Genomic DNA, 12836 nt, shown 5'->3' on the forward strand with positions numbered 1-12836 from the left:
CCCCAGGGGCATGTCCAACAGGATGGAGAGCAAAGGAGGGAAGCCAGTCCCCAGTGAGCACGGACTAGAGACCAGGGTCCTTTGGTGGGCCTCACCTCATTGAAGCCTCCAGGGAGCAAGTGTTCCGCAGTGGTTAAGGGTACAAGCCTAGGGCAGCACGGCTTCTGTCCCTGTCTTGGTCTTGTCCCACCACTAGCCCTGCAGCTCTGGGCAAGTGCCTTCACCTGCCTGTGCCTCAGTTTCCTCACCTGTAAACTCAGTATAAACATAGCTCATAGGATTGTTTTGAGTATTAAATAAGACTGATATAAACTGTTTAGCTCAGTGGCTGGTCCCTTAAAGAAGCTCATTATCATCATCTTGTTCATCCCTCCACCATCCCATCCCATCTCTCTAGCGTCTTCCTGCTAATTATCTCTAAGGAACAGGACCTATGGGTGAGGGGTCAAGACACGGGGGAAATTCTTCCAGCCTTTTAATGCTTTTTGTAGTTCTCTGCATTCACTCACAAAAACATCTTCCTGATGAATGAAGTGTAGTCACTTCAAAGAGAATCTCATGGACAGAGCTATCCCGAAGCATTAAAAGGCTTTCCCTGTGCTATTTCCTGAACCTTCCAAGACTTCTGGCATTGTAAACTCGGCTCTTCTCCTGACTCCTGGAGTTTGCTCTCAAATGAGCTGCAACTGAGTGCTCCTCCTGCCAACCCTGCCACTTCTCAGTCCTTATCACTGGCAACGCTCTTCATGTTGGGATGGCGACGCGTTCGTATTTGCTCACGGGCTGCCAGGAGCCAGCTGTGACACTTAACTATTCTCCCATCTTTTCTCCTTCCTGTCTCCATCCCCAAGCGTCAGGAACGAGGCTTCTGGAAAATGAATCACAGCCAGTCTAAAATGTCTGTGAAAGGCATTGAGGTCCATATTTAACAGTCTTGGATTCAGGGGACTGTGAAGGAGCATGTATGCATTCCTCAGCCCTCTGCCCGTCAGCACGTCTGTCTTTCCCTTCCTTTTACTCTGTATTACCCTTGGGGTAAAACACCTAAAGCCCAAGCACTTTCCAACCAGCCCAGCCCACCCAATGCACTGAAATGGGTACCTCGGCTCCAGCTGTGAAGGGATATAGTGAGAAACTAGACATGTTTGTGGCTCTCACTGCAAAGGCACAGGCCCCCAGCACCATTCCGTTCTGTTACATGAGTTCAATATTCAGCTTTTACATGCAGGAAGACACACGTCTGAGATTCTCTAGTTGCTGGGATGAGGTGCCAAGGACAGGAGCCCCAGAGCTCCCAGTTCTTGCTGCTCAACTGCTTTCTCTTACGTTAGAGAGTGACACTAAACGTCCTTATTTTTAACCAGGAAGAAAGTAATACACACATGAACCAAGCAGCATTGCTCACTGGGATCTCAATGTCATCACCTTGAGAATCTAAAAAAAAAAAATGTCTATGGCACAAGACAAACTTCCCTCTAGGCTTTGCCACCCTCAGCACTTCCCCATCCCAGCTTCCCTAGCTTCCCTCCTGATGCTCAGCTTCCTTGATTTTCACAGCTTCTAAAATTAACCTCTGAGCTCCTACTGCTGCCTTTGGAGGGCAGCCCTGGCTAACGCTACCAGAGGCCATAAGCTGAGCAGCAAGTGATTCCGATAATCCTTCCCTTTCCCGAAGTCGGCCTTTCCACCTGCTTACTTTGGAAGGATGCTGGGGAGGGGGCTGGAATGGGGGAGCCTGTGTCCCGGTTGGCATCCTTCTCCGGTGCCTGGTGTGTTGGATACATCTCCCTCTTCCAGGCAGGGTGCGGAACGTCGCCTCGGTCCCTCCCCTCGGCTTGTCCCATTTTGTTGTTTTGTTTATTATCCAGTGTTCCTCTCTGGGAACATTCCAACTAGGGATTATATAAGCCTTTGAAGATGAGTAATGGTGATCTGACTTCATAACAATCCCTCCATTGGGGTTAAAGATGACTCACAGGGCTTGTCAAAGGGGAACTGCAAAGCAGGTACTTAAGTAGACTCTAGAAGCTGGAATTAGTCTCTGTAGCCACTTTTATGGGGAGAGGGAGGGAAGAGGTGGATGGATCTGACTAGGAGCAGAATCCAAAGTTCAAGAGATAACGAGGCAGCAATGTCCCGTGCGGATTTTTCTGGAAGTAGTGTCCTAGAGCGCATGTAAGATGTAATGGCGCACCTTGTAGGATGATCCCCGTGCTGCAAGATGGCAAAGTCTGGAAAAGATAACCTCATCACTGGTGCTGCTGGGAATGGGGACAAAACACTGAAGCCTTTGGTTTGGAGGAGATGCACACAGCTGCTTCATCGAAAAGGAAGCATCAGGTCATCAGGAGAGGCAGAGGGAGCCCACAGGGGACCCAAGCAAAACATGGGGTGGGGGGGTGCTGAGCTCCCTCGGGGCAATGTGGGGCCCCTCCTCAAAGATAAAGGGGCTCGGCCGACTGGGATTCTCACCAGCTTCTTGAGAAGTTTCCTTTGTATGATCTACTCCGCTTGGCCTGGCCGGTGGCCGGTCTGCCAGCCCCGAGCTGGCTTTGCAGATGCTGGGCCCAGGGAGGATGACAGGAAACAATCGAAGTGGCTGCCATCTGGTGACCTTAAGTGGAGTGGCCACGAAGGTCGATGGCAAAGGAAAAGGCTTTCAAGCCACCCAGGGCCAGCTTCTTAGTGCTGGAAGTGACCGCGGCGGACAGACAAGGCTGGTGGCCTCTGTTCAAACAGGGCACCGCACAGCCCAGGAGGGGAAAACAAGAGGCTATAAATAGCAGCACGCCCGGGGAGGCTCTGTAAACAGCACTCAGCCACCACCCGGCCTGGGGAGCAGAGCACAGCAGCCTCGGTGCAGACACGGGGCCGCCTGAACCCGCTGCGCTCACACGTCCACCCGGGGACACACGGACACCAACACCACGGGCCAGGCCGCCCGTCCTCCAGCGCCATGGCTGGGTGCTGGTGCCTCTGAATCTTGTCAGGGAGGAATCACCTCCTGCTTTTTCCAGGCCTTGGGCAAAGCTGGTGAGGCAGGGGGATGGCAGCTGCAAAAGGCACTCATTGAATCTCAGGGAAAAAAAAAAAAAAAAACATGACCCAAGTAAAATGAAAACAGGAGGGAGGGGAAGAGAAGCCAAGAAATGCTGAGAGAAGACCAAGGCCATGGGTGGAGACACACACCTCCCACGGGCTTACAGGAGGCTGACTGGCTTCCCAAGTGCACGCAGAGGACACTCATGGCAGGTTCACGTCCTTCCTACAGTCCTGTTCCCTCACCCTCGGGAGCTTTACTCTGGGCTGTTGACCAAGCTCTCACTTGACCAGTAGGGGCTTTTACTCAACACTGGGGTGAGGTCGATGGGAAGGTGAATACAAAGATGCTGCTCCTACCCCTCTCCCGAGTCTTTACACACGGATTTCTTGGCTGCACCTGTCAGTGGGCCTCTCCTTCCATGACTTTTGTGGGCCTCCTGGTTCTTTCCTTCGTGGAAGGACCTTGGAGCCCCCCTTCAGGAAGGCTGAAGCTGGATTTCTCACAGTGGTTAAGAGCGAGGGAGGAAGAAAAGCCTAAAAATGATCCTATGGCTTCAACACATGAACATCGAGCTTTTGAAACTCAAATTCAGTATTTCCACGCAAGACTCTGGATACCTTGAAAAAAGTAATTATTTTTTTTAAAGATTTATTTATTTATTTATTTATTTATTTATTTATTTATTTATTTATATTTATTTATTTATTTATGATAGACATAGACAGAGAGAGAGAGAGAGAGAGGCAGAGACACAGGAGGACGGAGAAGCAGGCTCCATGCTGGGAGCCCGACGTGGGACTTGATCCCGGGACTCCAGGATTGTGCCCTGGGCCCAAGGCAGGCGCTAAACTGCTGAGCCACCCGGGGATCCCCGAAAAAAGTCATTATTTATAGTTGGGTTGTTGTGGTGAGAGAGTGGGGAGAAGCTCACTTAACCACGAGAACATTAAAAGCCATTCACTTGTCAGCGAATCACGATCAATCCTGTTTCTTTTCTACCTGTGCTCAAGAACCTTGGGATAATGGACTTGCATGGAAGCTGCTGGGAATTCCTTAATGACCAATCCCCCTGCCCCTGTCCCTCTTAATTCCATTATTTTGGTTCATCAAAATCATGTCTTTAGGCCAACAATCACCATGTACAGTGGCTGGGGGCTAAGGAAGATGCTAGAGAATCTTGCACAGCTCCGATGAAACAAGTATGTTTCCCCAGGATAAGTTATGCAATCTGATTCTGGAAACCATTTCAGACTGTAACTTGGTTACAACCCGGTCTGTACTCTTCCTGCAATGTTATCTGAGAATGGCGTTTTTTTGTTTTGTTTTGTTTCAATTTCTCTGTAACTTCAAATATCTTTGAAAAACCACATTACTAGTTACTGGACTGTACTAGATACACAAGTGGCAAAAAGCAGTGGCATTTGCTTTTCGGAGGTGTGGGCAGCCTAACACTTCAACTGCTGGCAATCCGAGTGGAGCAAAGAAAGAATGGGAACTCTGCACCTTTCAGAACAGGTAATGGCAGCCCCAGAGGGATGAGTCTCCCCTGAGAATGTGTGGCCACATCTCCTGAATCTTCTAAAGGAAGGAAAAAGATAGGATAGAGTCAAATTTCCTAAAGCTCTGGGGAAGGCTGTGACCCAAGGAGGGCTATGAAGGATGGTCTGGAACTGCGTATCAGTCTGCTACTGACAAAAGCACCCAAGAACGGATGTTCTCCAATTTGGGGCATTTCTCTAAGGAGGCCTGCAGCCCTCAGGCAGCCAGAGCCCCAAACAAGCTGAAGGCCCAGCCCTAAGGATGAGCCAGCAGGCACCAGTCCCTGAGTGTCGTGGGCTCTGCTGTGTTATGCTATCATCTCCAACCGGTATGTTCCATCCACGGGAGGCTACCATGCAGCCATGTCCTGAGCAGACCCTGGCAAGTGAGTTGGCCATCTGCTCAACAGGGTTCTGGCTGGGGGTGAAGTGCGAGCAGAGGAACTAGATTCAAGTCAGGAGGAGGAGGGGACAGATCCCTCCATTTAAGATCATCACTCGGGATGGAGACCTTTCTAAAACCATGGTAGTCTAGCTCCAGAGGCGGGAAAAAACACGGGGCAGTGGATAGAAGAGAAGTTCAAGGAAGGAAAAGCGCTGTCTCAAGCTTGATGTTGCTCAGAAGGTGAAGACAGGAGCCCTGCTAGCTAAATTCGGCCTCCTCTTCTTTATGACAGCTTGGAAGGCTGGTGGGAATGATACTCATCCAAGTGATGGTCCATTTCAAGGCCACCCCAAGCTCCTTACACCTACCTTGCTACCTCTCCTCTCTAGCTATAAAATGGTAGCCTGCTGTTGATGAGGTCCCAAAAGGGAAAGAAATTTCTAGAAATGGGCACTGCTCAGTTCCATAACTGTGAAACTGGCCCGACATAGCCTCTTCTAGCAGAAACCACAAACTCCCAGGAACTACTCCTGTGGGAGAAAGGAAGTTCTCTCCATGGGGACTCATTATGGGTCTGCTTCCCTTCCCCCAAGTCTTGAGCTCTGAGATCATATGAAAACTCTGTCATCTCAGAAACACACCTATGCATTCATTCATACATATGCATGGCTGCACGTTTGTTCGCATATGCATGTAATCATGCACTGAGGTAGTTCTGAAGTGATTCTACGAGGGAAGTTCTAGTTGAGCATTAGTTGTTCCTATGGCCTGGTATATAAATGAGAAGGTTAAGTTCACAAACTATGGTGCTGTAGGCTATAGAAATATCTACTCACAACCTGCTTGTATCTCAGGGGGAGTATTCAAAAGCATCATGGCACTGGCAGCATCAATGTCAGGATCTGGAAAAATCAACCAATAAATAACATTATTTACAACGGGGCTGGTGCGTGTGTGTGTTCTTCCCCCTGCAAGTTAGTTTATGAAAGCAACAGAGAAAAAAAAAAAAAAAAACATCCAGGAACTAGACGAGCTATCCCAAAGGTGACTTTCTTCCAGTTTGGATTTGAGAGGAAGGCATTCTAGAATGAGATTTAAGGGGCAGGTTGTAAGTTTTTCAGACAAAGCACGGTCCCTCCTCGTTTTGCGATTTTCACAGATCGCACTGTATGTTCCTGTTAAGTTGGTGATCTGTGGCCCCCCCCCCCCCCCCCCCCGCAGCTTGCTACCCTGGCACGGCGGAGTAAGGCAGTGGGGTGACGATGCGAAGTTCAGCTATAGGAATCTTTGATGGACGGGGGAAGCTCAGAGCTCCAAGAAGAGACAGCCCTAAATATACCCGCATCTAGTGTGATACAAACAAGACTTCGGGTCACTTCCATCTGTCAGCAGAATGTGAATTGTGTTTTACGAGACTGTGTGTGCCCGCACACGGTGGCGGTAGAGGTGGTGAAGGCATTAAAGAAAACGTACTTGAAAATCTAAAGAAAAAAATTAAAGTCCCGATGTTGGGGGCACAATGTCTGCTTCCGCATCTATTACCGCTTTTAATATGCCCCCCCCCCCAAAAAAAAATTCCCATCACTTCGTTGCTGTAATTCTTAATAGGTTTCTGAATCCTTACTGATCCACCAGTTGACAGATGGCAGGTTATACAGAGACAGAGAAAAATATTATCCTTTTATAACTAAATTCATTTTCCTGTGAGAAACAGCAGCGCTGCTGCTATGGAAATGAAAGTTGCCATGGCAACAGTAAACAACCCCCAAGAATGATCACTGAATAGGCTGAAAAGAACATCTGCCCCAGCGCAGCGTCCCAGCTGCCCTGGGGCGAAATGCGCTAATAGTGCGGTGAGGCCTCGTGACAGAAGCTGCTGCCTGTGCCCTGTCCAAATAAATGAAGTGTGCAATTGAAGTCGACATCAAAATGCTTGCCCTTGCAGATTACCACCTCTGTGTCCGCTAAACCCAATGACGAATGATGGGGGGGGGACATGGGGGACAGGAGCGCTCGCACTTGTCAGTTTTTGTACAAATTACACACCAAAAAATTCAATTTACTACTAATGGCTCCACGGCACTTTATTTTGGGTATTATGCTAGGAAATGACTTTTTTACTGTTTAAAAAAGTACATTTTTCATACTTTATATGTGCAGTTTAATTCCAAGGGAGTAATGTGATGCAGTATAAAGCCCCACAAGCGATTAATAATACGGATGACGCTGGTTCCAGAAGACAATGTCTCAAAAAAAGGGAGGAGGAGGTGGTGGTGGTGGTGGTGGTGGTGGTGGTGGAGGAAAGAAGCTTTATTCTGTAGGCCTTTTTCGATTTTGCCTGCAGGAGGCCTGTTACTTATGCTCTGTAATGGAGTGAAGGTTTATTTTGTATGAGAAATATTGTATGAGAAACAGGTAAATTAACTTATTTGGCAACTCCTGGGGTGAAATTCCTAAAACAGTCATTGCTCCCCACTGGTAGTAAAATATATATATATATATATTAGTTGAAATGAAAGACTTCAAGGTCCCACTCACAGCTCTGAGAGTTCCTGCTGCCCTGTGCCCTCCCCACACGGCCTGTTGCCAAGAGGCAGGGCTCAGAGCTTCTGGAAGATGCAGTGGAGGGACTGAGGCAGTCGCCTGCTCCTTTTTTTTTTTTTTTCTTGGAAAAGACCCCCTCCTCTCTTAGGGCTGAGTGAGAAAACACACCTGTCTCTTGGCTGAGTGAAGGTTCCTTACCATCTTCGAGAACACAAGTGTTGCTGGCCACCCAGGGCTGGCCTGGCTGGGTGGCCCCTGCCTCCCCAGGGGACTCTGACCCAGATTTTTCCTCAATGACCAGGAGGTTCGATGGGGACAGAACAAGGCGAAATCCAGAGGAAAGAAATCAGGAATCTTTTCCCATTTATTTTCCCAGAAAATTAAAGTGGTTCTTTATTCTTCAAAAACACATGGGACCATGGGAGGAAGGTGCAAAGGGCCACGGATAGACATAAGGAATGAAATGAGAAAAGAAAAGAAAGACAGCTTTTGAAGGAAAAAAGTACCATCAACACCCACATGGATTTCACAGAACCTAAGGGGTAACTTGGAAAGTGCTTCGGACCCACAAAACGTCACCCCGACTGCCACTCCCATCCCAGCTGGGCCAAATCAACACATCAACGTGAACACAGGACAAGTTTAGGAGAAGTCTCCCAATCCATCCTTCTGCCCAATCAGACGTGCCACGTGGAGGCCTTTGCAGACAAAGACTCCCATGCCACCTTGGCCCTCCTGCTGGTCTCTGGGCATTTAGGGAAGGAGCCACACCCAGTCCTGTCATGATCTTATTCGTGATCATTTCTACAGTGCCCTACCTTGCATCCCGAATGGACCAGTTCCTGTGTGGTAAGAGCACAAACACATAGCCCTATAGGCAGAAGGCAAGAGAGTGCAAGGCATGGGGGATGTCCTCCTCCTGACATCTCAGCAGTTGGAATTAGCAAACAGGCAAAGTGCAATGGTTTGAGAAAATGCATTCTACGTTCATCGTGTGCACACTGGCATCACCGTCATGCGACCCTTTCCCCAGGGGACACAGTGCGTGCCCTCCTCGGTGTCCAGTCTGATGAATTGTATACCAGGGGCACCACCACCAGGATGAAGACAGAGAGCACAAGATACAGATTTCCATCACCCCAAGGTTTCCTTGTGCCCATTCGCAGCCAGACCCCCACCCTTGTCCTGGGCAAGTCCTGGTTTGCATTCTCTCTCTCTCTCTCCCTGATGTAGTACCACAGTGGATTTCTTATTCCTTCCATTATTGAGCAGTATCCTGCTGTGTGGACAGAACTACACTTTATCTGTGCACCTGTAGATGGAAGATCCCAGAGTGGGATCATCTAGAAGCAGCCCCTATGAGCTTCTGCATCTGTCTTTTGTGAACGTGTTTTCCCTTCCCTTGGGTAGCTGCTGGGAAGAGCATGTCTAACTCTACAGGGGACTGATGAACTCTCCTCCCAAGAGGCCGGACTATGTCTGAGAATTCCAGTTGTTTCACACTTTTGTCAATACTTGAAACTGTCAAGCTTGTAAAATTTTACCCATTCTCCTGGCTGTGTGGTGGTCTTTCACTGTGGTTTTAATGTTTATCTCCCTAATGACAGATGATGTTGAGCATCTCTTCATGAGCTAAGTGGCCCGTAGTGTATCTTCTTTGGTGAAAATTCTGTTCACGTCTATGCCCACTGCTCAGCTGGGTTGTTTAACCCAACTGTCAAGTTGTAAAGTTCCTTAAACATTCTGGATAGAAGTCCTTCGTGAGAGATATTCTTTTCCTCAATCCGTGGCTTATCTATTCAGTTTCTTAACAGCAGCTTTTAATAAGCAGAGCGTTACATTTTTATGAAGTCCAATTTATGAATTTCTTTTAAGACTCAGTTTTGTTTGTCCCTAACTAAGAAATCTTTGCCTACCCCCAAGGTGCAAAGATTTCCCTCTTGAGCAGCTTCTTTTTCAGTCTCATGCGTTGGTGTCACATTATCTGGGTTTCATACTCAGATTTACAGGTAAATGAGAATGGGAGTCATCAACCAGAACTTTCTTCATCCAGTAGGTTGGTTCAGCACAGACCTCCTAGAACTGTACAGATCAACACTGGAAGGCCCCACTTTGACTCCAGGTGGGTTGGGGCACACTAGGCAGCCCGAGGGAAGGTTTGATCAGCCACGTTTCTATGGAAAAAAGGTCTCTCGGACCTGCTCCTAAATATCTGCCATGACTTCCTATTCATCACACCTCGACATCCTGTGTGTGCTTCAGAGCCAACAATCTGCGATCTCTCCAAAGAGATGCTCCCATGCTTCTGCATCTACCTATTACTAAGTTTTCTTCCCTCTTTAAACAAAATATTATGAAGACAGTGTGTGCTCACTGTAAGAAAAAATATATATCTGGTAGATATAATTTGAGAATTAAATGTCTTCCCCAAAGACCCATTCTCAGATTCACATTTCCTTCCTTCCTTCCTTCCTTCCTTCCTTCCTTCCTTCCTTCCTTCCTTCCTTCCTTCCTTCCTTCCTTCCTTCCTTCCTCCCTTCCTCCCTCCCTCCCTCCCTTCCTTCCTCTTTCTTTAATTCATGAGACACACAAAGGGGGGCAGAGACACAGGCAGAGGGAGAAACAGGCTCCCTGTGGGGAGCCCAATACGGGACTTGATCCCAGGACCCTGGGATCACACCCCAAGCCAAAGGCAGACGCTCAACCGCTGAGCCACCCAGGTGCCCCCCAGATTCACATGTTCTTGTACAGACACCCAGAAATTGTCTAAAGTTGTCTATACAGATACAGACATTTAGATATGCTCACCAATGGTAGGTATTTATACTTACGCACCTGTACCCATTCTTTAAAAAGGGGTTTATATGAAAAATACTTTTCTTCAATTTTTCACTAGATAACACACCTTGGCAACCTTTCATATTCACATACATTATCTGAAGTTTTCCTGTGGTGACTTTTTTATGCATAAAAACATGCCACAATGTTAGTACTGACAGTCTCTGTCCTTTAGGCTGTAGACTACGGGGAGAGCAAAAATAAAACATCTGTAACCTGTGCCCAGTACACTGCTGCTCCCTATAAATCCTGAGTCCCTGAGGACTCAGTCTTGGCATGGCAATCCCCTCCTCCTTCCCTGTGTCCCCCTCCCTAAGAGGATGAAGCATCGCCCATCCACTCCCTCCTCAGGCTGCTCACAGCTCTTACTTCCTCAACCTCTCTCTCTGGGCCCACCCCCATTTGCTACCTTAGGTAACGTGTTATTTTTTGTGGGTTTCCCTGAAAGATTACATTCTCTGTGGTCAGGAGAGACCAGTGGTGGCATACATCTCTAGGTATGAGAGAGGCTTTCTGATGCAAATTTTTGAACAGTACGCTTTTGATCAAGGACACGGGCCTTGAGGTCATGGGGTCTTAGGAGTTTTTTGGCTAGAGAGGTTTTAGGCAACTAGGCAACTGTTTAGGAGCTAGGGGATGTTTCTGCTCTGGAAGCACGGCTGATGCTGAAGGATAAAAGGTCCAGAACTAGATGCAGGGGAAAGTGAGCAGTGGGTTGACGGCACAGGATTTTCCCTGGGCTTAAAAAAGAGGTTTTCTTCCCCAAAATGGTTCAATCCACTTTATCAGCACAAGAAGAAGATATTTTGGGCAAGAACTCTTTTTAGGAATGAAGATCCACTTGGCAGGAGTATCCTTCATGTTGCCTCTCTGGGGAACTGAGCTGAGGGGTACAGGAGAATAAAGGAACATCCCCTCTATTTCTGAAAAGGAGAGTCTTCCAAAAATACCTGATTCAGCATCCTCATACAGAAACCCCAAATCATTTACCTTGGCTTAATTCAGTATAACATCAAGGCTGCCATCATGGATGCTTAGTAAAGTGATGACCATCCTTAAAACGGAGCCAGTCTCAAACCTGGATTAAAAAAAATTCCTCCTCTGCTCATGCTTCAGTAACAAATGTTACTTCTCCTCTGGACCAGTTCCCAGCATCCCATTTCAATTTTCATCTTTAATGCGGTTGTCTTATCACATTGCCTCTTTTCTGTGGTACAGCACTGAAAAAATGGTCACACATCTCAAAGATGCTTTCAAATCCTTTTCTCGTGAAGGTACATACACAATTACATTATGCTACAGTGAAAGAAATAGGTAGCAAAGTTTCTAGAACCAATGGTTCAGCTTCTTGGATTAAAAACTATATAGGGGATCCCTGGGTAGCTCAGCGGTTTGGCGCCTGCTTTTGGCCCAGGGTATGATCCTGGAGACCGGGGATCGAGTCCCACGTCAGGCTCCCTGCATGGAGCCTGCTTCTCCCTCTGCCTGTGTCTCTGCCTCTCTCTCTCTCTCTGTCTCATGAATAAACAAAATAACAAAACAAAAAACAAAACTATATATACTGCACTTCATTTTCCCAAAATGCAGAGACGGGTTTCTTTGGGGCACCGAGATGGGGGTATGGTGGGGTGGGAAGAGATCTTTTCTCTGTGAGTGTGATGGGAAAAGAACTGGTCAAGGAATGAGAATTCTTGGGGTCAAGAATTCGTGGGTAAGCTGCCAATTAACATGTAACTTTAATTTTGCTGGGATGGAGCACATTTCTTTTAAAATGGTGGGTGGTGGCTGCAGACTTGGGAGGGGACTTCACCTCATTTCATATAGTTCTGGCTCTGCCTCTAAAGCCCTCTGCCTTCCTTTTCCCTTTCTGGTTCATGGCTGCCAGAACTATGGACTCCGAGGGGCACCTACCAAATGCTGTATTTGTTCCAATGCCCCTGGAGGAAGCTGACACTCTTCATAAGGCTAGGAGAATACCCTACTGTCTCTGGAAAGCCATGACCGGTCATTCTGGGCATGTGCAGGGTTCACTTTGAGCAATGCATCCAGCCTGGCTTAGGGATCTTGTGGATCCCTAGGGTAGCTTCCTGTCTGCATTTACTCTCCTTCCTCTGGGACCTGGGGTCATAGGGAAGTGACGCCAGAGACCATCTATTTTAACAAACTAAGAATACAAAGGTGAGTTGGAAGCTCCTGGTTCAGTCCTCATGGCCATAGAGGGCTACAACATGTGAGTACCACCCCTAGCATGGCTGAACTGACCGATTTAACCAAATGATACCGAAATCCCATACGGGAAGCCTGAGAATTATAATCAATGATTCTCCTAGAAATCATTTAATTGTCCATAGGTCTAATGGGTTTATTTCTACACTTCCATACCTGAAATGTTTTACAGGATGTTGACAGGTCTTTATATAACTGAATAAAAAAGATTCAAGAAGCATAAAGAAACCACCAAACAGTAGATGACACACATGTGGACATA

At 47.5% G+C, this 12836-nt stretch overlaps 1 protein-coding gene across 11 annotated transcripts in view; it reads right to left on the bottom strand.

Annotated features, from left to right (window-relative positions):
• Positions 1-12836, bottom strand: part of FOXN3 (forkhead box N3) — a 393063-nt gene that overhangs the window by 24203 nt on the left and 356024 nt on the right. For 7 of the 11 annotated variants that reach the window (XM_077910308.1, XM_077910300.1, XM_077910302.1 and 4 more), the window contains one exon: positions 5803-5868. The exons of 2 other annotated variants lie outside the window; for them this stretch is intronic. In XM_077910308.1, the coding sequence (XP_077766434.1) occupies positions 5803-5868 (66 nt within the window). The remainder of the gene's footprint in view (positions 1-5802; positions 5869-12836) is intronic. 2 more of the 11 variants (XM_077910309.1, XM_077910306.1) reach the window with 1 other exon arrangement.

Source organism: Canis aureus, chromosome 9 (genome assembly GCF_053574225.1).
Source record: "Canis aureus isolate CA01 chromosome 9, VMU_Caureus_v.1.0, whole genome shotgun sequence".
In the NCBI taxonomy this organism is placed as follows: domain Eukaryota; kingdom Metazoa; phylum Chordata; class Mammalia; order Carnivora; family Canidae; genus Canis; species Canis aureus.